The sequence below is a fragment of the Amphiura filiformis genome, chromosome 9 (genome assembly GCF_039555335.1).
Source record: "Amphiura filiformis chromosome 9, Afil_fr2py, whole genome shotgun sequence".
Classification (NCBI taxonomy): Eukaryota; Metazoa; Echinodermata; class Ophiuroidea; order Amphilepidida; family Amphiuridae; genus Amphiura; species Amphiura filiformis.
The window spans coordinates 42,084,820-42,112,794 of NC_092636.1; the positions used below are offsets into that span (position 1 = coordinate 42,084,820).

The following is a 27,975-nucleotide window of genomic DNA, read 5'->3' on the forward strand; positions in this document are numbered from 1 at the left end:
CTCCCTCGCGCAAGCGCTCCGGGATGACCGCTTCGCGGCCATATGATATTTTACAAAGATCTATTTTGCGCCCCCCGGTCTACAATTTCCTGGATACGCGCCTGGGTTGCAAAATCGTTTAAAGCGATTTCTTTTTTTACATAATGAACCATTGTGACTGAACGTAATGACGTGTGAGGCTATAATTTGGTCCTCTAAAACAAATAAGGCCATACACTTTTTGATCCCCCTAAAAAAAGGTGGATATTTTTATCCCTTTTTATGGTCTAACAATTTTTTTGATCCCCCTTCATGTCCTAAAAAAGAAACCAAAAATATATGTTATTAACTCATTAGCTAAAAATGACTGTTTGGAGTTCATTGTAGTCATAGTGTTACACCCTAATTGTAAAGTGTGCAAATTTTGTTGATTTGAAGCTTGAGCGTACACAATTGAACATTTAACATTGTTCATGCCTTGTCGTACATTATTAACATTCTTTGCGCGTATAGCGCGCACACAATTTGGAATGTGCATGCCTTGTCGCACATTTTACCCCCCGACTTTTACCCTCAAATTTTTTTGATCCCCCCAATTAAGGACAGAATTTTGATCCTCCCATATTTTCCAATCCCCCACCAAAGTATTTATGAACACTCCCTAAGTTAACTGCCAGTTGCAGAGAGAGGATGATGAAGCACAGGTCTACATATTACACCGGATGCAATATTCCATAGATGATATATAACATGTGGCCAATGTAATCCACTTGGAACAAAGGTCATTCATACCACATCAGATTGTACCTTATGCAAGATTCCATAAATGATACACCATAAAATTCCATCTACAAGCATATGCCACTAAATGAGGATTTTTTTTGATGAAAGAGATGAAAGGCAGACACTCTCCGCAAAAAAAAAAAAATCAAAACTAAAAAACAATTACAATAGATTGGTCTTACAAAAGAACATGCTTGTAAAGCCACCTGTATCAGTAATATAGTTGCTCAAACTCCCAAATGTTTTTGTGGAGGGTGTCTGCCTTTCGTCTCATTCTTTAATTAATAACATGTATTTGAAGAGCTTTGTTTCAAAACCCCTTTTGAAAAACAGCTTTTTTTAATTGTGCAAGTATTACTTGTTCGATTTGATTCAATTTGGGGTTGGATAACGTGTTGATGAATAGAAACTAAAAGAATAGGTTTGGGACAATTTTCAAGCCTTCCTATTTATTTTATTGTTTCTTTTATATCGCACCTTTTGTGGATGTAAGGGGTTTTGCAACAAAATAAATTTACCCCTTTTCTAGAATCCACCTTTGCAATCAAATTTGAGCCCATTTGTTTGCACTACATTATGTAACTTGACTTAATTTTTAATTACATTTGGGAAAATGGCATTTTTTGGGTATTTCCGAAGCTACACCTTTTGTTAATTAAAATGATTTTTTTCAAACATAGTGACCCAAAAACAGTTCCTTTTGGTTTTAATAGGTACAGAACATTCCAGGCTACCATTATACATCAAAAAATTAAAACAAAACAAGTCTATATCATTTTAAGTTCAGATTTCCGGAAATTCCCTAAGATTTCCCAAACGGGAAATATGCGATAACTCGGAAGGGAAGGTAGTATGAAGGTCAAACAATCACCAAAATGTGTATTTTTACCCACACTATAATATTATGCCAATAACTCAATTTCGGCCAAAAGTGGATGTAAGGGGTTTTGAAACAAAGCTCTTCATTTGTTCCCTTATATAGGCACTGCTTAAAAAAGACTCGGTTAGAGGCATATATGCATGACTGCATGTAGATGGAATTCAACACTATTACATGTAGCTAGAGTGCATCCGCTTGCAACAAAGCCCATTCATACCACAGCAATCCAGTCTGCAAATTTCATCAGTATTCTTAATACTTTAGGTTAGGCAAGCATTCTGTTTTTCTGAGTTGTATACACACTGACCAAAGGTCATGCAAAGGTCACAGCTTCCCTTGGTGTTCTTTAATGAGTTCTGCTAGTCTTCTCATGCCCTGAGAACAAACAAAAATGACAATTTAGAAATTCATATATGATACAATTTTTCATCATTTTAACAAATCAAACATACACTTTCTTTTTCAATGTTAGACATTTGCATATTTTAATGTGCATTGATTCATACATCTAAGCTGTATCAAAATACACCAGGCACAAAAAGAAACTTTCAGAATAATCCAAAATTATCAAGTTATTGAACAGCAACGATGAATATAACTGACAAGTTTCTTTTTGAGCCTGGTGTATACTGGTACCCATCAATTTTTATGTTTATAGAAAACCCTGCTTATTCCAAATGCAACATTGAATACTCTTAGAATGTCCAGAATGTATAGTTAATGACTTGTTATACAATTAATCTAAAGGGTTCACAAAAAATAACTCCCCCCTAAAATTACAAAACATTTCTTTGCATAACTTGACATATATTTCGTTGATTTGAAAAATTTAAAAACCTGTAAATAAAGTAATCGTTTTTTTACCCTCCCAAAGTTTGTTCATCTAAAAATAATCACATTTTCCAAAAATTATGCTTTCAGAAAAAGTTGCACTTTTCAACATCCCCATTTATGTCAAAATTAGCTTCAACGAATCATTATTTTGCACTACATGATGGTTGCATGGGTGACTAAGGGATCAGAGACAGAATGGTGAAGGAAAAAACCCCAATTAAATCAATCATAACATTGATATCGAGAAAGTTTTGTACATTTCATGTATGGGATGTTGAAAAGTGCAATTTTTTAAAGCATCATTTTTGAAAAATGTGATTATTTTTTACCAAATCAACGAGATTTTGAGAAGGTATAACTTTGGTATGGTAGCAAAAAGATGACTTTATTCACAGGCTTATAAATTTTTCAAATCAATAAAATGAATGTCAAGTTATGCAAAGAAATGTTTTGTAACTCCTAAATTGCTTTTACCATTTTTGAAACACCGGCTCAATAAAACCTTCTAAAAATACCCCGTACAATGTCAATGAATCATTGTTTTATATAATATGATTGCATGGGTGACTGGGTTATCGTATACATAAAAACTAAAGAAGACAAAAACACCATTAAATCAATCAAAACATTGATATCGAGAATGTTTTTGTACACTACATGTATAGGATGTGGAAAAGTGCAACTTTTTCTGAAAGCATCATTTTTGGAAAATGTGATTATTTTTGGCCAAAGCAAAAAGAATTTGTTTAAAAAAGAACTTTGGGAGGGTAGGAAAATTATTCCTTTATCCACAGGTTTTTAAATTTTTCAAATCAACGAAATGTATGTCAAGTTATGCAAAGAAATGTTTTGTAATTTTAAGGGGGGAGTTATTTTTTGTGAACCCTTTACAAATTATTTGGATCTTACAGTATGTTGAATTTTGATGTGTCAGACTCATCCATTATTAACAAAAACTGATAGGTACCAATCATTTTATGAAATATTTGAAAAAACAAATAAACAATGCAGGCCTACTTGACACTCACCTCAAACATCTGTTCGTCAGTGGCCAAGGAGTAGCACGCCCTCACATACTGCGATTTCTCATCTTTATGAGCTGTAAAAGCACTGCCAGGTACAAAAAGTACCTCTTTCTCTCTGGCTTTGTTCATTATCAAGTCATGTGAGTCTTTTATGCCTAGGAGTTTGAGCCAGAAAAACATACCACCTGATGGTTCATGCCATTCTGCAAGCCCTGAAATGGTAAACAGAAGCTGATTGGTTAATTCCATGATATAGCTATCAGAGCAACCAATTACAATAGAGCTTTCAAATCTTACACATTTTAAGTTTAATCATGCCATTTTGCTAGCCCTGAATGGTACACAGAAGCAAATGAAAATAATGTCGAACTGTGATTCAAACCAAGGACCTCTGGGAAGTGGCTTCACAGCTCTACCATCCGAGCTATCTATAAGGGAACATATGTTAACCATATGGGCACTATTGCCTTTCTAACAGTGCCTCTATCTGAGTAACCAATCACAATAGAGTTTTATATATATACTGGTAAATACGGAATAAATCAGGAATCTAGAAGAAAACAACCATAGATACCGTATTGTTTGAAATAAACGCCCCCCTCCAATTTTTCTGTGAAAAATTGACAAAAATGCAAACATTTCCATGCTATATGTGAGTAAGCTTAAAACTTGCATCAATCAGTCAGTCTTGTCAGTGACGATCGGTAAATTGCATGGACAAAACCTATTATGACTCAAACTTCCATCCATCCCATTGCCTAATTATGGTAGAATTTCACCAGATTCTTGCTTGATGATGCACTTACGGGTGTAATTTTGAAAATGATATTTTCCATGGACATCGCCATAATACTATATTAGTATAGTCGTACATCCCTTCTTTCTACAGGAGCACCATCGGGAAATTCAACCCGATTAAAAAAATTTTTCACTGACAATTCACCTTCAATAAACGCCCCCCTTTTGGAAAAATGCAACGCCCCTGAGGCGTTTATTACAAACAATACGGTAATTACAATTCCACCTCAATTCCCTTGGCACTACATGCTCAATTCAGCTTTACATCTATCTCCGTATTACGCTAAATTAAAGCGTTTGGAATTTTGTAATCTTGTAAACCTTTTCAGAATTTTTGATAAAAATTGTTGGATCTCAAATGAAGTTCACTGAGTGATTTTATATGCAGCCATTGTAATTGAGAGTCCAACAGACTGAGTTTATTTCCCCATATAAGTCCAATTTAATTTTTATTTTACTTTACAAATTCGGCTAAAAAACATCAAACAGCAAAGTAAAGTTACAAAATATAGACAAAAGGAAACAAAAAAAAATAGCCTGGAAGAGTCAGAAGCATCAAGACACTATCACCAAGAGGTGTGACTCCTCCAGAATTTCGTACTGTCATGAAAACTGCATATTTTTGGACATTAAATAAAACTTTTACCTTGTAAATGCTCATTAGCAGCAGCTAACAAAACATCTTTTCTTCCCTGATAAAAATCCGACACTTCTTCTGTATGACGGAGGAATTCTTCCAAACCCCAATGTTCTAATAGTTTGTATACAATCATCTAAATAGACAAAATAAGAAAAGAAAGAATAAAAGAAACAAGTTTGATGATAAAATATACATCGGTTTGTAATCAGTCCTTTATGGCTTAAAGCCAGAGGGATAAACATGCGAAACCAAGATCATGTGAGGATTACCTACTGTATTGTAACCAAATGCAAGGTAGGGCCTAAAAAAAATGGGTTGATTAGAGTAACATAAAAAAAATTAGGGTAAGTCGGTCGGCATTTCTTTTTTTTCTTTTTTGCACACGCTTTTTAAAGGTCCACAATCGTTGGCCTGGTCAACTGGCAGGTTTCTGTAGGAATTAAATACGAACAATTACTAAATGTTTATACTAGGATTTGGGCAGGTAACCTTGTCCTTACATATCACAATGTTCTTTTAGATGGTCAGGACCGTGGCGAGTCAGACACTTTTATTATCATGGATTATGTTATGCCATAAAATGCTGAACTTGTGTAACACTTTATGAATAAATCCAGATGTGCTGTTAACCTTTTAAGCTGTAAATTGCTTATGATAAAGGCCTTGGAACTTTTTTTAATTTTTACTTTTTTTAAATTATTTTTTTGCAATCTCAGAATAAATTGCACCCATTGTAACTTTGACATCCAAATAGAAAGCATTATCGACCCAGAGGGGGAGAAGGGGTCAGTATAAATGACAATACAGGATGTGCCACAAACATGGGTCTCATTTTCAGCCATTTGGTGAAAATGACCCCTTTCTGGTCATGGGTTGGGTCATTTTCCCCAAATTGTTTCTGAATAATAGCCCAATTTTGCCTAACTATAACCAAAATTGTCCACATTTGGGCAATCTGCATTAAATTTGGCCAAAAGAATGTGACTTCTGGCATAGTGGTGCATCCGAATTTCTTGACCAAATAATTGGTATATAGATGGGTCCACTTTCAAATTATCAGTGGCATATCCCTACACAAACCAAACTTCCCACCAAATACAAAATGTTTTACAGAAAACGTTTAAATGTTGGGTTATATAAAGGGTATAAAAACAAAATTTTTATAAACCTGATGCAAAACATTCAAAACAGAATGTTATTTAAGTGTTGACAAAATATTTTGACAAAAAATGTTTTCACGACCTGTATATAGCCCGACATTTAAATGTTATTAAAACATTTTGAATAAACATTGAAGAGATTCATCAGGATTGTCTATATAAATTATTACTAGAGTTCTCTTAGCAAATCCAGGTACTCACATTTAGTAGTGACGTTTCGCAACCTTACTGGCTGGTTGCTTCTTCTTGACTGAGCTGTATCCAGTACTAGCACTTGCTGTCTTAGCTGTAGTGTTGCAAGTTGCCTCTATGAACAATGAGGGGGCGCAGCTTATTTTCTCAGTCATGCATACAACCAGCTTATCCAGGAAAATCAACTGGCAACACTACAGCTAAGACAGCAAGTGCTAGTACTGTATACAGCTCAGTCAAGAAGCAACCAGCCAGTAAGGTTGCAAAACGTCACTACTAATTGTGAGTACCTGGATTTGCTAAGAGAACTCTAGTAATAATTTTGAATAAACGTTTTATGAACATTTTTGTGTTTGCTGGGTTGAATACCCCCTGGCATATATTGGTTATGCCTACCTGTGATACAGCACTTGTATGTAACACAGATGCTTGTAGATTATAGTTGACTTTCTCAAGCAAAGCTTTAGGGCCCGTCACAAATCCAACTCGAATACTGTATGGTATTTAAGAAGAATAATGCAAGAAAGCTATGTTAGAAATGTCACTATATTTTAACTCTCTTGCCAATTGGAGGGGATTCCAGTTGAAGTTCATACACCCCCTATGGAAGACACTTAATCTTCCACACAGGGGGTGTGGATTTCGAATGGAGTCACTTATTCAGGTAACCCCATGAACTTTACACTCCCTGTGTGGAAGGGAGTGTGGAAGATTAAGGTAATGTCTTCCATAGGGGGGTGGATGGATTTTAACTGGAATCCCCTCCAATTGCTTTCTTGCTAGTCCATCATTTGTTGTACAATCACTGATCCAGATCAAACCCAAGTTTCTTCTCAGGGGTCAAATTCTCGTACAGTATAAATTGGTTCAATATTGGGGCATACACATAAGAGACTTACATGTATCCGGCAGAAAGCATCTTTGAGAAGGAGTCAAACATTAGTACTATTCCATCCACATCCATAGATAGAACACTACACCCTCTTGGCTGCATCAAACAAGGGACATACAGGGGTGCCCCAGGGTTCAATATTGGGGCCTACACATAAGAGACTTACCCTGCAGATAGCATCTTTGAAAAGGAGTCAAACCTTAGCACTCTTCCATCCACATCCATAGATAGAACACTACACCCTCTTGGCTGCATCAAACAAGGGACATACAGGGGTGCCCCAAGGTTCAATATTGGGGCCTACACATAAGAGACTTACCCTGCAGATAGCATCTTTGAGAAGGAGTCAAACCTTAGCACTATTCCATCCACATCCATAGATAGAACACTACACCCTCTTGGCTGCACCAAACAAGGGACATACAGGGGTGCCCCAGGGTTCAATATTGGGGCCTATACATAAGAGACTTACCCTGCAGATAGCATCTTTGAGAAGGAGTCAAACCTTAGCACTATTCCATCCACATCCATAGATAGAACACTACACCCTCTTGGCTGCATCAAACAAGGGACATACAGGGGTGGCCCAGGGTTCAATATTGGGGCCTACACATAAGAGACTTACCCTGCAGATAGCATCTTTGAGAAGGAGTCAAACCTTAGCACTATTCCATCCACATCCATAGATAGAACACTACACCCTCTTGGCTGCATCAAACAAGGGACATACAGGGGTGCCCCAAGGTTCAATATTGGGGCCTACACATAAGAGACTTACCCTGCTGATAGTATCTTTGAGAAGGAATCAAACCTTAGCACTATTCCATCCACATCCATAGATAGAAAACTACGCCCTCTTGGCTGCATCAAACAAGGGACATACAGGGGTGCCCCAGGGTTCAATATTGGGGCCTATACATAAGAGACTTACCCTGCAGATAGCATCTTTGAGAAGGAGTCAAACCTTAGCACTCTTCCATCCACATCCATAGATAGAACACTACACCCTCTTGGCTGCATCAAACAAGGGACATACAGGGGTGGCCCAGGGTTCAATATTGGGGCCTACACATAAGAGACTTACCCTGCAGATAGCATCTTTGAGAAGGAGTCAAACCTTAGCACTCTTCCATCCACATCCATAGATAGAACACTACACCCTCTTGGCTGCATCAAACAAGGGACATACAGGGGTGCCCCAAGGTTCAATATTGGGGCCTACACATAAGAGACTTACCCTGCTGATAGTATCTTTGAGAAGGAATCAAACCTTAGCACTATTCCATCCACATCCATAGATAGAAAACTACGCCCTCTTGGCTGCATCAAACAAGGGACATACAGGGGTGCCCCAGGGTTCAATATTGGGGCCTATACATAAGAGACTTACCCTGCAGATAGCATCTTTGAGAAGGAGTCAAACCTTAACATTCTTCCATCCACATCCATAGATAGAAAACTACGCCCTCTTGGCTGCATCAAACAAGGGACATATAGGGGTGCCCCAAGGTTCAATATTGGGGCATACACATAAGAGACTTACCCTGCTGAAAGCATCTTTGAGAAGGAGTCAAACCTTAACACTCTTCCATCCACATCCATAGATAGAAAACTACGCCCTCTTGGCTGCAACATACAATGAAAATATAAAAATGCTGAAGTCAAAAGAATTTCACATCCATAAATAGAAAACTACATATATTGAGCTAATTAGAATAAGCTTAAAAGTGTTAAGAGATCTAAAAGTTACTCAGATGACAAATCATGTAATTAAATATTCAGAGGCACTGTAAGAAAGACAGTAGTACCCATGGGATCAAAGCTGTATTTTGATTGGTTAATCAGATGATTATATCATGTAATTAACCAATCAGAGGCACTGTAAGAAAGAAAGTAGTGGCCATGGGAATAAAGCTGTATTTTGATTGGTAACTCAGATGATTATATCATGTAATTAACCAATCAAGGACACTGTAATAGAGACAATACTTTACTTTATTAAATTGTAAGAACGGATATAAGATGGTTGCATTGTCTGGCAATCGTATAGATTTTCTCTTTGTTCTCATATGTTTTGATTGGTAACTCAGATGACTATATCATGTAATTAACCAATCAAGGACACTGTAACAAAGGCAATACCTTACCTTATTAAATTGTAAGAAATAATATGGATCATCTTCAAGTATAAGAAGGTTGTATCGCCTGGCAATCGCATATATCTTCGCTTTTCTTTCATATGTCAGTCCAGCTCCTGTTGGATTGTCTCCATTGGGTACACAATAAAGTAGCTTGGGTATATTCACACTGAAACCAAACAAACAGGTAAAAATCATAAACAAAAACTGAGTTTCAGTATTCTTGGCATATATACATACATAATCAGTGTTGATCCCAGTAGAAATCGCCTTGAAGGAGGAAATATCTAAATTTGTCGCTTTTGAAACATGATTCAAATAAGTATACATGTACATTAGTGGAATAAAATCCCATAGTGCTGAATAAGGTATCAAAGTACGCCAAACGAAATTCTCCATCTAGCGACTATTTTATTTTGCAATTTAGATTTAGTGTCTTTAAGATATGGCTTTTGTTAAGTGTTTTGATACTTTTTTGGTGCAGATAACTTCCCCAGCCCTGGGCCATCTATACCATTTTTCACCTTAATGTGGCAGTGATGTCAATGCGCTGAAACAGCTGTTTGTGCACGCATGTACATGTATGCAGAGTCTTTAATTGCGTGTGGGTGTGTGTACACCAGCGCTTTGAGCAAACACTGGTGATTTGAAGGCGCGATCAATGAAATGGGCACTGACATCACTGCCATATCAGGGTGAAAAATGGTATTATCTATTATTACACCTCATACATATTCATGAGAGAATGACACCAATTCATTGGTCAATTGCATCTTGACACAACCCAAGTAGATTGACCTATCCCCAGTAAGACATATCTTACCGGTCGATAGTTTTTCCCCCTATCATCATCCTTAGAGACAAAAGTTTGTACTCCCTTTCGTAATCGTAAGCATGTTTTTCGATCCGCGAAGTAGGACTTGGCATTTTATATTGTATCATGGCTCTCCGTATGATAAACTGGAATAACAAATTTATTATAGCAACAACAAAAATGGCAGTGTCCACAAAAAAAGTGTTTCGCTGAGCAGTTTATTAAAGGTAATATGTAATATTATGTATGAGGTGTAATAAAACAAATACTACATGGTGTTTTCAGGGTTCAGGTGGTAGGTGAAAATAGTTTCCCCTATTCTCAGTGGCTCTGCCTGTGACATATTAAGGGGAGGGGATTGGGAAAATTTGGGGCATGTCATTTTATTCACAACTTTTCCAAATATCAGACATTGTATTGTAGCCCATAATGCCTAGTTTTGAAAACAGGTATTTTTTCCATGGTTGCCATGGTAATTGAGCAAGGCTGTAAGGCCTCCGATTGACAAAACACAGAAACTTGTCTGTTTCTACAAGCTTGAATGGGCAGACAGACTTAGGCACCACATCCAATTCGGTCCTATAGAACTATCGGTGCCCGGTTAGGTACCGATGACTCTTAACATCACGTCCTGGAGATGTAATACATTGTATCTAGCATAATAATTAACACTTGCATAGTGTTATTGTTTTTCATTGAAATAAAAAACAAATGCACTGTACAAATGTTCAGGGTCTGATAAAAAGTGCCATCGGTACCTCTTTAGGCACCGATAGTGCTATAGGACAAAAAAAAAATTGTGTACCTTACGGAGTGACAGGGTGATGGACATATAACCAGACAACATAATGCCACAAATATATTCACTTTAATATTAGACTAACCTGTCACTATGATGTGGCTGTTCTTTATCTGGCCATGCTGACATAACCTCACTTAAATGTTCAGGAATGATACCATGAGCATCTGTCTTTATATCAATGAACTTGGCTCCTAAAGGCTTCATCTGTATAATTATACAATGGACAAAAACAGGTACCTTAATGCATGCTGGCCATATGCTTCAACATAAAAAGTCCCAAGTTTTGAGATATTTTCTCAAAATATCAAGAGCTACCTTAAGAATCAATGAACCAATACTGTATGGGACCAGGCCATCGGAACGATACCTAGCTGTCTATCACGTGACCAGTCCAGTGGCTCAGTTGCCTGATGAAGTCTGGTGGTTCCAGACGCAACGTAGCAAAAGTTGCAAAAAAGTAAGTTCCAGTATTAGATTCAATTCCAAAACTCTGTTTGAAACTACTGGATGACTAAGTACATTCACTCATCAATACTTGTTTGTACTCATTTTTATGTATTTATCATGCTGATTCTAAATATGGCCATGAAAATGTACAATTCTGAAATTTTTGAATTTTTTAAACAAAATTTGAAACTTGTCGTCTGCAGTCGATAGACAACATACCAGTTTAGGCTGTTCTGTAATTTTAATGGGCTATTCCAATTGAAATCCATATGGAATCAAGCATGAGAGTGGCTTTTTTGAAAACTGCCTGAAAAAGGTTCAAAACAGCCTAAAAACATAAAAATGTGTGGACAACAAAACTGCCTGAATTCGGGCAAAAGCCTGAAAATTCTCATTCCTGTGGAAAACATGACCTTAACCTCCCACACAGGGAATGCAAATTCCAATGGAGTTACCTATATCATTTGAAATCTACACCCCTTGTGTGGGAGATTAACGTCATGTCTTCCATACACGGTACATATGAATTTCAACTGGAATAGCCCACTAGATTTAAGTTTTGCCAAACATTTGTTCGATTTTTGTTACATTGGGTACATATCACAGTGTATATCACGGAATTCAATGTATCTCTATGAATATAAATGGCTCATTCAAATTGGGTGAGATTTTCTGTACTTTTCATTACATGTGACATGGAATGTCAAACGTGTGTTCTGTAAATATTGGGATAGCTATGAGCTCTTTTCATTTTTGTTAAAGGGGCACTTCGTGATTAACAACCTCATCCATCCACTTACTCAAAACAAATTAGATGAGATTTTTATACCATCAGAAACATAGGATTGCATGATGTTTGTGCGCACAGCATTTCTTGCAGAGTCGGTAGTGTGACAAAGACATCATCCATTTTTTTTTCCGTCTGGGCCCATGTAATACAGACTGTTATGTGTAACTTCAACATTTAATGTCTATATGAAGACTGGATGTGATATAGCATGCCTTGCATGTCACAGTTTTTTGTGATGATCCATACTTATATACAATGGCACATGTTTTTGTAATATACGATAATGATCCAGTATAGATGACAATCGACAAGGAATGTCCTTTATGATTCTGTCTCAGCCGTGAGGAAGTTTTGCTTGGATGTCTCGACAGCGGTTAAGGGATGGTTGCTCAGCCCTCACCCAATCACTCTTTCACACCTCGCTCAAACCATCGATGCTCGTTGTCATCTATACCGGAAGTTACCAGTACTCAAGGTCATTTACATCACAACCCAGCCGAAGACTGAAAGTTTCAGTCACAACGTCGGTTCGTCCGTCAAATATAGGTATGTCTGGCTGATCAGATTTAAATTAAATCTTAATTAAAAATATACAGATGAATGAGAGTCTAGCGTTTGTTACAATGGCATATGTTTTTGTACTAATATGTGGTGTGATCAAGCAAAATCAGTCAGAAGTCGGTCATATTCAATTTTCAGTTTCTTTTTGGATCGTAACAAGCATTTGCAAAGCTACAATTTGCAGAAAACCCAATTGATATTGGACAACCATTTCAAAAGATATGAACAGTTAAAAAGTTTCTAAAACAATAGGAAACAAAACAAAATATTTCCTTTATTTGGCTATATCTTAAAATCAATATTTCTGACTTCCGACTGATTGTGATAATGATGATTCATACTTACAATTGCAATAGTTCCTGAGTACAGCGGATTAGCAGTTAGTACTTTATCTCCATGTGTTACTAACATGTCACATACCTACAAAGGAAAATAATACACAAAATATTGAATGAACAAGAGGGAAGTAGTGAGCACTATCTCCACAAAATGATATGGAATTTGTAGGCTTAAGGGGTCGGTCTGTATTGTCTCAAATATCTCCGAAATGGGAGAAAACTGCCATGTTTGCTGTGAAATTTTGCCTAGCAATATCTATCTCAGGTGCAAAATTTATGGTGCACATGAAAGAATGAAGTCTTTAGATTAATATTTTAGCAATCTTAATATTATTAGTTGATAGGAAATTCTTCAAATATGCCTGTACATATAACGACACATAACAGCCCACGCAGTTTTTTATAGGTGAACTTTTTTCGAGCAGTCCGTGTTGGACGATGACCCTATCTTTTTGCTGAGGTATTTACAGGACCTTGAAATAAGAATTATGATAGATATTTGCGACTTCGGAATGCAACGAAGGCATGGTCGAAGCTCGCCAATACACAAAATACTACCTGATTTTACACTCTCGTCGACCACTGTCTGGCGCATGTTATTTTGTTACTCTAAATTCAACAAAATTCCAATTTTTCAGGCAAAAAGACTTCTAGAGATACCATCCTACATGTCCATGTTCGATTTATGGTAATACAAATAACCAATTTTTAAATATCAATTTGTTTAGATTCACGGAAGCCATATTTTGTACATTTTCGACAGCAACGAGTTAACGCCAATTTTGGTACAAATTTGTCAGTTTTGCCAAAGTTATTTATCCGGTTAACTAACGAATACCAAGGTTCATAGGCGAGCTAATAGCGCTATGTTATTTAACTACTTTTACTTACGATTATTTTCATGATTCCGTTTGAGAACAAATTAATATAATTCCTTATGGGTCTCCAACTTCCCCTGTCTTCAAGCTTCTTCACACGACTATAATTGAAGACCGAATTGAAAAGACTAGTTTGCGTATGACGTCCTGTCAACCAGACCAAAAATGCCGTACTGCGCAGGTCAGTAACCAATCACGTCTCGCCTTTGCCCTGACGTCAGGCGCAAACTAGTCTTTTTAATTCGGTCTTCAATTATAGCCATGTTTTATGGAGTGTTGCCAGGCAAGTCGAAAGCAAATTGGGACAAATCGGCACTAAATATGGCCCGTAACTACATCAATATATCACCCAAATGTCCATGTTATTTAGGGTACAATGTTAATGTAAATAAATTGTAATATACAATTTTAAAACAGTGTTTAAAATGTTCTAAGGTGCGTATGCGCGATTCTTTCTCCCGTTTGAGTTTTAATGTATATACCTATAATGTATTGACAATCAATTCATAAGAAGCCCAAAGTTAATACCAACACTGCTGCGCTGGAAACACGGTCAATTCTGTGAAAGGATTTGTCATGAAATCGTTCCGCTTGATTTATCAGGTCTATTAATGTGACAAAGGAACAGGTCTCTAGTTTGATTCCACAACCATTCAAACCGATCTCATGTTTTATTGTATCATCGTGTATTAAAACAGGAAGGCTATGTCATAAATGGACCGGAACAATATAACAATTACACTGTCACCTGTGTTGAAGGACGGTTCTAAGATACAGGGTGTTCCAGAATGATCTATACCGTGTTTGAAAACATTAATCAACATTGTATTTAATTTGAGTACGGTGCGTGAAACACAATGGCATAAATGTCACCTACTTATTGTGTTACTTTCATTGCAAAACCTTCATTCGTTTTGGCGTGATATTGCATATTCTTAAAACTGGATGTTTTGCATGTGTAAAAATTGCATGTGTGTAACTTACAGCACAAAGGCTTCATAAGCACATGACATTGCTGCTTTATCACTATCGCGTAGGCCTACTTTGCAATTATGTGTAGAAATCATACAGTTGTCATAGGAGATACACCAAATTTGGCACAGATGTAGAGCTTGAAACACTGAATAATTCTTGATATTGGATTAAGTGACCTTTTTCATGTGTTTTCAATATTACGAGGGCTCAGAGCAAGAACAGAGCAAGTTACAGTGGTGTAAAATTATGGAACAACATTGAAAATGATATTAGAAACTCAATAAATGTGCAAACTTTTAAACGGTATTACAAAAATGTATATTTTCACCAGTTTTAATTAAATAGTGTATAATGTAAATAACATCTTGAAATATATATGTTACTGAGTTATTATGTGTTTTATATGATGTTTTTATGGATCAATGTTCATTTAATAATGGCATGTGAGTTTTAATAATTATTGCAAACTGTACAAATGTATTTGAGATTTATATTCTTTTAATGTATCTTTTAATAATGGCTTGAGTTGTAAATTGTATAATTATATTCTTTGTAATTCTCTATAATTATATTCCTTTTATGTATTTTGCAGGTCCCCGTGTTAGACCAGCTTCGGCTGAATCGGGCTACCCTGGGTAAACATGTTGTAAATAAATAAATAATAAATAAGAACAAGCTATGTCCACAATTACATGTTACTCATTTCGGCAACAAATGGATGGTTAATTCTGCACTCCATAATAAATGCAAGTGACACCCTGTAGCTTAAGATGACAGCGAGACAGGTTTCTAGATCGATTCCACGACCAGTCATACCTATTACCTGTTTTATTGTTACCTTATGGAGGCCAGACTTTTATTTGAATGATAATGGCTCTGTCACGCCGTATTGAATACCCTCTGTACGGAATGTTACATCACAATTCAGTAAAATTATTCAAGGTTGGTACGCGTGTCTGTCATCGACTTGACAACAGGCACACCCGGTACAAACATTTTGTAAATCATGGAAAGTCGTATTTATGCAAAATGATCAAAAAATGATACTTTTAGGTGTTATTCTGTTAGTTTCTGTTTGGCAAATCATAAATGCGTACATGTTTTGGTCAAAATGGCAATAATCTTATTTTTACCCCTACCCACCTGATATAGCTTTACACAACCCTTAAGCAGTATGCAGACTCCGAGTATTAGACGTACACTATTGTATGTAACATATCTACGTTATATAATCTATTGCCATTCTATTTCCAGTAATGTTTAAGTTCTAACGAATGTTTGATGTTTGATGACGTAAAATCGATAATATGTTACGTATAATATCTGGTAGAAATATATATTATCGATTTTACGTCATCAAACATTCGTTAGAACTTAAACATTACTGGAAATAGAATGGCAATAGATTAAATAATGTAGATATGTTACATACAATATTGTACGTCTAATAAAAAGTCTGCATACTGCTTTACTATGTGAAACTTGTTTCTGCACTAGCAATATCGTTTCTTACTAGCCAAATCCCCACCTTTATTAAAAACAATAATTGTGAATTGGTGGTTTCTGGCTCGCACACCTACGTAATGCACCACTATAATGGCTAATATATGCTGCAATTACTTTAATTGTAATTCAGGACAAAGCAGGAGATTCCAGCAGACTGACATACTGGAAGTTCCCTAATAATCTATGACGGTATTGCTTACAGTGTTTCCGATTGGTTAATTAGGCAAACAAATTCATCAGAATGACCAATTACAATACAGCTTCAAAATATTTAAGCTAATTCCTCCTCAGCCCTACCACCATTCTTACCATGTTGCTGATTGGCTCAATAAATCATAATTGTCTTCTTGCAACCAATCAGCAGGTATATAGTACTCATGAGGTTAAGCCTCTTCAGTCCTACCACCATTCTTACCATGTTACTGATTGGCTGAATAAATCATTATAGTCTTTTTGCAACCAATCAGCAGGTAATACTCATGAGGTTAACCTACCACCATTCTTACAGTGTTGCTGATTGGCTGAATAAATCATAATTGTCTTCTTGCAACCAATCAGCTAGTTTAATACTTACTGTAGCCATACCATGCTGACTCCCTGTTGTTATCATGAGATCCATCTGTTCTGGTCTGCCACTTAAATCCCACGTAGGAGGATTATGTATTGTTTTCTGCATTGTTTTTAACCAAGAACGTAATTCTGGCAATCTGAGGATTTAAGCAATCAATTTATAATAACAGTTAACTCCATGGGCACTACTACCCTAGTACTCCGATTGGTTAATTACATTAGACAATCATCCAAATAGCCAATGAAAATACAGCTTTTAAAGGGGTGTGCCTTGATCGACAGCTTCATCCCCCAATTTTTTTCATCAAAACTGAGATTTTACTATCAGAAGAAAGTTCACATTCTGCTATTACACAGAGTTCTCATATGTATGTTTTTGTTTGCTGATGTTTACACATGGCTATGTGTCTTGAGGTTATGCCGTTTTGGATCTAGAGACACTGTAACAGCTATTAACCGTGGACGTCCACGGTTTACACATATAATGTACACACGGAACACACCCACCACACAACTTACCCAGGTGTTGCTTGATATTGTAAACAATTCTTCATTTCACTTGGAGAAATGTGCACCTTATTACCATCTCTGCAAAATATGAATAACACAAGATATTATTGAATATCCATGGCAACATATTATAGACACAAAATATTATTTTATTTTATTTTATTTTATTAGATCTTATTTTGCCTGGGGAACAAACTCAGTGGTCCACACTGATTTCCAGTCTGGCCCAGGGGTCAAACAAAATACATCAAAAATACAAATGAAATACATACAAAAGAATTACATACCATGGATTTAACAAAAACATCATATATGAACACACCAAGGAAGCACATCTGTGCTGGTCGGCTGCAGTGCAGCAATGTCGGCAGGCTTCTAAGACAGCACGCAGACAGAGTCCACACTGCAGCCGACCATCATGCAACAACCTGAATAATTAAATAATTTAATTGCACATCGCTTTGAAACGGCCTAGCGTATGAGGTAATGGTACTTTAACCTGGGTTGGCAATGAATTAAAAGAGACCACGCCTCTGGATGTAAATTTTCGCTTAGCCGACTCGCTCTTACTAAGTGGGATGACCAGATTACCTTGTGACCCTGCTCTAGTCAGGTGGTTGTGACTCGAAGCAACTGTGTGGAATATATTGCACAGGGGTGATGGGAGTAGGTTACAAAGGCTTTTGTACACCATTATATTTAGATGGAAATTACGGCGGCAATCCAGTTTATCCCATTTCAGGTTGTTGAGAAGTACTTCGGTGGGATATCTGCGTGGGAGCCCCAGAATGATCCTACCAGCTGCATTTTGGAGTTTATCAAGTCTACTGAGGGATGTCTTAGCAGCGTTGCCCCACACAGTATCGCAATAATCAAGTTGCGGAATGATGAACGTTTTATACAAAAGAATGAGAGTTTCCTTGGGCAAGATGTTTCTCAGCCTTCTTAACAAACCATTACGTTTAGAAAGCGGAGCTTGAAATCTTCTCAATGTGAGAAGACCAAGTGAGGGACGGGTCCAGCCAAACACCTAAGTATTTGAACTTCTCAACATTCTCTATGACAGACTCATTGATGTAAACTCATTGATGTAAACCGTAAACACAAAGGGTGAATCCAGGTTTATGTTATGTAGTAGAGCCTTTGGCACAAATACACATCCACCAAAAATTTCTAGATAATAAATCTATGCAGGGCCTCAATTACGTGCCAGTTTGTGAGAATTAAAAAACATTGATTCCATGAAAGAAGTTGATTCTCGCAACAAATGTTACGAGAATCATTACGAGAGTTCATTCTGTGATTATTAGCCCTGGCATGACATACCCAAATGCTTGTTGTGCACAATGTGTAAATTTTATGAAAAACAAAATGTGTAATTTTTATGAAAACATTTGTATGAAAACATTTTCTAAACTACAAGCCTAAAACTGAATTTAAAACTGAGGTGCTAATCACCCACACTCAATGACCACTCTCTTCATGCACTTGCAAACAGCTTGTTACAAAAATCACTATGAAATAAAAATGCACTTTTTGTTTGTCATAAAATTGCAAATTATGGGTGTCAACTCCTTCAGCTCATTCCACAAGTATTTCACAGATATGGAACAGGTACAGTATGTCGTGCAATAAAGCCTTTGTCAACCAGACATAACATGTATAACCAACCTGACTGTTGTAAGAGGAGGGGGGGGGGGGTGTCAAAATCCCTGCAAGGGATAAGCTTGTTTCACTTTAAATGTTTTTCTGAGAAGGCAGTCTGACCATATCCTTCTGGTAATGCCCCATCACCGAATTCGCCGATCATACAGTCATCTCAAAATGAGATTGTACCCGCAAAGTGTGTGTTGCGTTTGTGTACGCCCGTCAAACGGGTGCTTTAACTGCCGCGTACGCTTTGCAAAAGCCATCTGACGTATTGCTAGAAAATCTTGAGAAATAAAAATGCACTTTTTGCACATGCGTTTGCAGGGAGGACTTCATTTTGGTAATAAGATGGCGGATCAAGGGTGAATAGGGGCAAATCGACTTTCTCCAAGCACAGAAGTTGTACTACTTACTTTAGTGTAAAAGAAGCTTCATGAAATGGAAACTGTTCTGCATTAGGCATACCTGTAGCCATAGATATCATAGTGGGTGGACTCTTCTGTAGAAGTTCAGCTGAAACAAAAATAGACAAGGAATAATGAGCCATTCCATTTGAACAACACCCCCCCTTATTGTGGAAGATTTCCAACCATTTTCAAGTGGAATTTACAAAAAAAGGATACAGTTTTATTCTTTCTTTGGGTGAGCACAAATTTACCTCTGTAGAATAAATGGAATATCCCAATCAGATTGAGGTCATGTTTGAGGTGATGGTGAGGCCTATTTGGCATTTTGTTTAACCAATGCCATTTGTTAGCTATTTTTGTTAGCACTTTTTTCTGCTAACAGTTTTGCCAGAAATCTTACGGCTTTCTCAAAGAGTTGATGATGTTATTGATCCATCTGTTTGGAGCAGGAACCTTGACCAGATTGATCAATAACATCATCAATACTTTGAGAAGTCAGAAGATTTCTGGCGCAATTGTCAGCAAGTTTTTCATTTGGACTTGACAAATGAACTTAAAAATAGCTAATTAAAAGGGCATTTCGTGATCCACAGCACCATCCCCCCACTTTTCTCAAAAAAAGTTGAGATTTTTATATCACTGGAAACCTCTGGCTACATAATGTTTATGTTCAAAAAATTTGATTCGTTTGGCAAAGCTATCATGAAATTTGAATTTCGTTCTGGTATACCCGAACGAAATTACAACACATTGTCTATGGAGCAGTGTAATACACATAATCATGCTTAAGGGGGAATAATACCCTGATTTTCATCAGTACCCCTCTTCTTTTTTTTCTTGCAAATTTATGAAGTACATAAATATGTTCATCACCTCATGTCCTGAAATATATCTACATACAAAGTGTTTTTAAACCATTTTAGTAAGTCATTTTAGCCCTACATATTTTTTGTTTACTGTATCCTAGTAACTCAGATGCGTGTTTCATAACAAACCATAATTTATTCTATTCAACATGTTCAAGTAGGGTACATGAATAGAATACATTTAAATCCTTTGTTATACTCTCTATAGAAAATCTAGTGGTGCATGCAAAATATATAACACTGAATAAATTAAATAAACACTTACACAATGGATGCATAGTCATTAGTCAATTTAATACTATAATGTGTTGTTAGGAGAAGAAAAGGCTATTAGGTCACCGTATGTCAGGTTATAGGTCAATTGGTTCAGGTCAAATTTAAGCATCAATTTTGAATACACATGTGAGAGTCTGTGATATCATAATGAGGCATAATTTTGATATTCTGTCTTCAGGGATATATATCGAGAAGTGCAAGGTGGATATACTAAAATACCTTGGGATGTAAATGGTGAGTACAATTTAGAATGCCTAGTTGAGATGGATTTCCCAAATAAATATAAAATAGTTACCAAAATCATAAAAGTTAAGCTTACGGAAAGCTACCCAATATGGTGGTATAGGTGACAAGAAATACAATTTTTTTCAACATTGCTGTAGTATGGTTGTGGTAACCTGTTACCTGTGGCTTAATTAAGTTTCAGTGAAATAATGTCGCAAGTTAAAAATACAAAATATAGCTCAACATTGAAAATAGAAGCATTTTAAGCAGTTCCTTTTTGATAGTTGTGGAGCACCAAGTTCATGAAGTCATAAAAGAAATCAGGAACCACTTATTCCCATTTTACATATCAACTTTATTTCCCTAATTATGTGTTAGCAACACATATCCAAAATTTAACAAAATCCGTTGATAGTAAGCTTTCCAAAATGAAGTGAATTTAAATCATCAGTGATGTACCACCTTTTGGATTCTACTTATGAAAGCATGTAAGCTACGTTGATACCGATGCCACCAATAAAACGAGAAGATTTGCCCCTTCATTTTGCATACCACTTTTTCCAATTTTTTTTTGTAATTTCTTAACAAAAAAAAAAAAAAAAAAAAAAATCAATGGGTGTAGTACCCCCTTAACTCGCAAACGCAAAATTGGAATCAACTGAAATTTTGGAAATAAGCTTTTTTCCTGGATAGCTACTGAAAAATGTCATAAAAAGAGGATGTTAGGATCACGAAATACTACTTTAATTAACAGACCTGATGAACCTCTTCAATCAATGCCATTTGTTGTCTTTAGCAGGAGCTCTATGGTCCATCATAACAGAGTGCAATAACAGTTGGTGTTAGTGGCGTATGTGAAAATCAGATTTAAAGTCAATCGTAAATTTATCAAGAATTGAACATCGGGGAAACTGTTGACTAGGTGAATTGTATTGGACATCGATTATAAACCTGAATAAAAGAAATTGATGCGTTTATTAAGACTATAAAATAATTAAATGATTCAAATTGTTTAATGTGTAATAGATTGCCAAAGTTATACATTACTCTGGTTACATCACTCATGAAATCTGAACATGTCACCAAGCTTAAAAAAAAAGAGCAGGCACCCCGGAGCCATTTACCCAATGGTCATAACATTTTGGCTCCTGGTCCACATGTTCAGGTTCTACATTTTGTTTAATAGAGCCTGGTAGTCAAAGCAGGTTTTGTATTTAATTGTACTATGTACAATTGAAATTGAAATGACTGTTAGCTCTGTAAAAATGGCTCCTGGTTCACTAGATAATCACAGGACCAGGAGCTGGTGTGTGGCTCCTGGTCCAGATCTACTTATTTTGAGATATGTGATAACACTGACAAATTGTTCATTCTCTGTCAGATTAGACTGGCAAGTCTCATTTACTGTACTGACTTGAGTATAGTATAGATTAAAAAATATCAAAATTAGGGAGTTGGACTATACTCGAATTTAAAATTTAATTTTTTTAAAAACAATTTCTGAAATTCTTTCGAAATATTAGGGGTGGGACTTAACTCGAAGGTGGGACCATAATACTTGCGTCAGTATGGTAATATCTTGAAAAAATATGTTTAAATTAGTGTGAACTTACTCAGTTGTCGAATTGGAGATGGTCTCCTGGCCTTAGCCACAGCGTTTAGAAACCTTACGTAGGGCATGCTGACTGTCTGTTTGGCTCACACCTGGCAAGACCTGATCACACCTGCTGTATTGTCAACATTCAAAATGCAAAATAAATACATTTTATGTGGATGTTGTTCAAAACTTAACATCTAGCTATGACCTGTTGTTCAGTGTGTGGTGCCTTTGTCACAGCGTTGAGAAACCTTATATAGCTTACTGCTGTCTGTTTGGAAAATAAATACATTTTACATGGATGTTGTTCAAAACTGTATCTATGACCCTGTTTTTCATTTTTGTGGTGCCTTTGCCACAGGGTTTAGAAACATATAACATGCTTAATGTCTGTTTGGAAAATTAATACACCAGGCTTTTCTTTTTTTATTGCGCAAAATATGTGCCATACGACTGAGCCATGCCCAGGCATGGCGAAGCCAAAAACAAGCGTCACATGCGTGACTGACAATGCGTAATTGTGTCTTGTGATGTTTCTACACTGTGTAGAGGGTCTACAGCATCTCTGAGGTAAAACTGACAAATACAAGGTATATTTCTTGATGCTTGCATCCCTATGTACCGCTGCAAGACTTCAGGTCCGTAGATGTCATTTATGTTTATGATAAAGACTGAAGTCTTACTGGCAGGACTATACTAAAATGCAGTAAACCTTTGACGAGCGCGTATTGTAAGGATACAACATCGCGTATTTAGTGCGTTGCACGCACTTGTCTCTGATTGGCTGCTGAGCAGGGCTGTCAACTTTTTGGAATTGCTTGGCGTGAGACAGAGGCGTGCGGGATTTGCTGACTCAATGTTCATTTTGTACCATGATTATTGGCGCTCGAGAATGTGAAAAGCGGGGGGCATAGGAGCAACAAATTATTCATGACGATGCGTGAGATTTTACTCATTTTCCAGCTTTTTGCGTGAGATTTACTACTTAGGCGTGAGATTATACTACCTTGGCGTGAGACCGTGAGAAAGTGACCAAATGCGTGAGACTCACGGCTAATGCGTGAGAGTTGACAGCCCTGCTGCTGAGGCGATCTGTTGTTGCCAAGTGGAAATTTATGAATGAACTGTGCACCGTACGCGTTGTTGTTAGCGCCGACTTTGCAACATCACGGTAGTCGCGCTCGTCAAAGGTTTGCTGCATTTGACTATACTAGCGGGACACCCGCGCTACGCGTGGGTCCCCACTAGGTGAGTAAATGGGGGCGTTCACTAAAACAGGAGGAATTACTGAACAGGTAGAATCATTGAAAAGGTAAATTTTATTTATCTGAACCTGACCCTCCTTAAGCCTACGTTTCCATTTTAACTTCTTTCTTTCTTTTTAGTTTTTTCTACATGGGCCAATTTTAAATTCTGCTGCTAAGCTTGCGATTTTCCGTTACCATGTTTTTTTATTTATTCAATCCCGTTCCCGTTATTTTCTAAATCTGTCCTTTCTTACATTTCCCTTTTCCCTTCTTTTTTATTTGCTGCATAGCTTGTGATTTCCTGTTTTCATGTTATTTATTTAATTCTGTCCTCAGTTTAATAGCTTTTTTATTTAAACTTCCTGATCTTAGTGTAGCTTTTTCCCCTTACATTTCCTGAAGAGTTTCTTTCTTTCCTTCTTTAGCCTATTTTATTCCGGTTTCATTTTGTGACTAAGTATAACCCACATACTCGTACAGCCTGTTTGTCCTTATTTTGTTTTTTTTTATTTATAGTAGGCCTACCTCTTCATGTTGTTTGTACTTTTTAACACACATCTTTTTCCCGTATTTATTACGCACGGTCGTTCACCGTAATATAATTCATTACGTGACTCTGCGTCGCTTACTGGCGTGCCATGGCGTAGTGCTGCGTTACCCAGCGGTATCGCTGCGCTATGCGAGCGGCTTGGCATTAGATACGCCCGTGCGACGCGCAGGGCTAGCTTAGTAACTGACTCCTTTTTTGTTTACCTTGGATAGCAACGGACCACATTTTCACACAAACCGTTCAAACCCAAGGGAACGTCCATTATATATGAGCCTTATATGGAAGTCACCACTTGACTTCGATTATTCCGTGGTATCAAAAGCTACAAGTACTTGAGTACCATCACCCACGCGGTCAGCTGACATTATTTTAGCAGATTTAAAAATAAATAAAAATACATTTATTATAAATGAAAATGAATCATGATATTATGATTTAAAAAAAAAAAAAAAATACAGGAATTATTAGTACTAGAGATTTATCATGTAAAATAATAAACAAAGTCGTCATTTTAATAAATCATGACAAACTAAATAAAATTAAAATCATGCTACTATGCTAGCCTACAGTACCATCTAAATAAATTTAAATTAAATCATGAATGATAAATAAATGAAAGTTACCTGAAGAAATTAACAAAAATAAGAACATAAACAAATAATATATTATACTTAGCTGTACAAATAAACGAAAACTACAAAGAAAAAGATAAAGAAAAAATCTGTAATGAATTCAATGTAGGCCTACTTTTTAATTGTATTTTTACAAATTCAAAAATAAGATAGTGATATTAAATAATAAATAGTAATAATATTAGGTCTAGTAATAATAATAAATAATAATAATAATAAAATAATGATTAATATTTATAATAATTATTTAATAATATAATAGTAATAAATAAAAATAAAAATAATAGATAATATAAATAAATAATAAATAATAAATAGTAGTAATATAATATTTAAAAATAATATTGATTACAAAAAAAACATTAAAAAAACAACATTCATCGTGTTTATATCGTGTTATTTTTAATAATATTATCAAACTTATTTCTCCACTGAAAATTATAAAATAACTGTAAACAATTATAACTAAATATATTATAACTAAATATTAATTGAGTGACAGCCAATCGATCAAAACCCATCATAAACATCCAGGCATCCATTGCCAAGACGGCGTAAGAGGATTAGGTAAATAATAACAAAGAACTAGTATTATAATAATAAAGGACGTTCCTTGGGTTTGAGCGGTTTGTATTTTCACTGATTTTGAGTTGAGGCCAATTCTTGACCGTTTTCAACCAAATTTTCGCATAACCGTCTCGGTAAGTTCCTCGATCTCCCGTATGAATTTGGCGACATTTGGATCGAAACTGACGGAGCCTTTATACATGATACATAGATAGATATAGTTATCATACCACTAAGGGAAACATCAAAGAACACCGCTAACCTGATATATTTTCGTATCTAGTCAGTGAGTGCGTATTTTACGCTTTATATCTAGTCAGGGAGAGCGTACTTCGCCAGCCCGATACGCGTGTACGGCGAGGTACGCGTATAAAGGCGATTCGCGTAAACCGGGCGCGTAAAATGCACGCAATCTGTAATCACGCGGAACAGTCATCTATTTTTTGTAATGTTTTTCCTATTTAGAAGCAATTAAAATGTTTAAAAGCGTGATTATTTCAATATTTAGAATGACTTAGTGGTATGATAAATTAGTTATTAGGTTCAGCGTCGGTATGGTGCGGGGAATTATCAAATGCGCTCAGTGTCATACTGGGTTCAGCCTTGGCTTCACCCAGTATGACACTTCAGCACACGATAATTTCCGCACCATACCGACGCTGAACCTAATAACTAATAGTATCCCAGGCACAGTGTCTTCGACCCTATATCTTCATGGCAGGAATCGCCATGGTAGGTTAAATCCACAGCCACGATTAGCCATTTGGTTCAAACCTTTAAAGCTCTTTTAAACTAATAATTAGTCGAGGGACATAACTAAGGCTACTCACAATAGCCGGGTAATCGATCTTGGTTGTGCGTGATAAAGCTTGTATACCCCATTGAGGTCAATGGTCATCGACTTTTATACTGCCTACAGTGAGTGCAGCTGTACTACACGCTGCACGCTGTAGTCCATAACAGGACCAACGCAATATAAAATGGTCAAATTTTGAGTTCAAAGCGCACGGCCAATTTTCAAAGCGCATTCTAGCTACTATCATATCTGTTCAACACGTATTTCCAAGTTTATGAGACCAAATCTGGTTTCTTGAGAAAAAAAAATCATGACGGGAGATATTCATCATTTTCTAACCCGGTATCAGAAGATTTTCGTCTGATATCAAAATCGTGCATAGCAATTCATGTGTATCGATCCCGTGTATTCATTATAGTGTCCCTTCTGCACCAAATAATTATTAGCCAGGCGGTGTCGGTGTGCCAGGTGAATTCAAATTTGCCATCAAACTGCATCATTTTATATATCAAATTAAAGCCCTTGAGTAAAGAAAGCCAACACTGAAAACCTTTTTGTCATAGCACTTTCCGTAGCAAAGACGTTACATCTTGTCTAGTCCGAATAATCAGACCCAGAACAAATTATTAATTTCTGACATTATCGTGTACTGGGTCTGAACTGTTTTCATTCGAAATCTTGATGGCAAATTGGACAATAGAAGCACATGGTGCTACTTCACAGTTTTTTAATCCCCTATTCATGTTGCGTGAATCACTGATTTAGTCTCTATTGTGGACCATCCTTTTGATACTTGAGTATTTGGACAAGCAGAACAGGTTTGACAGGACCCTTTGTCTACCTCTCTGTTTGTAAACAAACGAGGAGGTCGAAATCGTCCTCCTCGCCGAATACGAAAGTCAGCGTAATAGTACGGCACTACATCTTGTCAAAGATTGACTTTCATCAAAAAGAATCTGCTAGCAAAATTCCCCAAAACAGCATTAAGGGGGTGTTTCTAGATCTTAGTCTCATGACGATAGCACCTTTTTTTAATGGAACCGCTATCAAAATCTCTCTGAAATTCCATGTGCGAGTCTCTCATCACCAAAAAAAATCATATATTTGGGTCAAGTGAAGTATAGACAACATATTTATGAAGGTTTCCTTCTTAAAAAGCTTCTTTTTAATTTCAATGTAAATTTGTATTGCCGGTTTAGGCCATTTTGACTGACTAACAAATGTGTTAACTGAGGTTTCCCTGTGATACCTAATAGATACATACAACATTCCCCTATTTATAGTAAGATGAGCATGAGCATGCATCATTCATCGCGGTGTTCATATGCATGTGATCATGTGAGGCTGGGTTCAGGCTGATGATTCTTCTGCTTCTCTCTGCAGAGAATTTTTCTCGAAATTTGAAACAGTTTGTACATTTGTTTGGACCTCAGCTGCTTAACTTTTACCTTTTGAATTATATCCGCCTTTTCACTTCACAGAAATACTTCAATTTCAACTTGATTCAATCGAGACATTTTGCAACCAAAAACACAACAGGACGGCGCCATTGAATGTGTTTTCTCTTACAGCGGAGCACCAAAGCTAACATTCAAGCAGACGATGGTGGACTACATTATTCACTGTGGCAACAGCCAATATCGTAAACAA

The 27,975-nt window shown here is 36.5% G+C and overlaps 1 protein-coding gene across 2 annotated transcripts; it reads right to left on the reverse strand.

The window, feature by feature from the left end:
* Positions 1-1,604: 1,604 nt before the first annotated feature.
* LOC140161012 (kynurenine/alpha-aminoadipate aminotransferase, mitochondrial-like) lies at positions 1,605-27,882 on the reverse strand. Of its 2 annotated transcripts, none has more exons than XM_072184391.1 (13): positions 27,774-27,882; positions 22,550-22,660; positions 19,576-19,675; positions 17,522-17,590; positions 17,007-17,139; positions 13,081-13,155; positions 11,020-11,141; positions 9,331-9,490; positions 8,727-8,809; positions 6,688-6,784; positions 4,946-5,072; positions 3,505-3,713; positions 1,605-2,017 (listed from the first exon to the last, which is right to left on the reverse strand). In XM_072184391.1, exons 2-13 carry the CDS (start codon positions 22,614-22,616, stop codon positions 1,967-1,969), a joined length of 1,293 nt encoding a protein of 430 aa, XP_072040492.1. In that variant the 5' UTR covers positions 22,617-22,660; positions 27,774-27,882; the 3' UTR covers positions 1,605-1,966. The 2 variants fall into 2 exon arrangements, with proteins under 2 accessions (XP_072040492.1, XP_072040491.1); XM_072184390.1 differs by having other exon boundaries at positions 22,550-22,663.
* Positions 27,883-27,975: the final 93 nt, after the last annotated feature.

Coding starts and splice junctions, on each gene's coding strand:
- LOC140161012 (XM_072184391.1), bottom strand. CDS start 22,616: ATGCCCTACGTAAGGTTTCTAAACGCTGTGGCTAAGGCCAGGAGACCA. Junction 17,591..19,575: donor GAAGCTTCTTTTACACTAAA/GTAAGTAGTACA, acceptor CATATTTTGCAG/AGATGGTAATAAGGTGCACA. Junction 3,714..4,945: donor TGCTAATGAGCATTTACAAG/GTAAAAGTTTTA, acceptor TTACCATTTCAG/GGCTTGCAGAATGGCATGAA.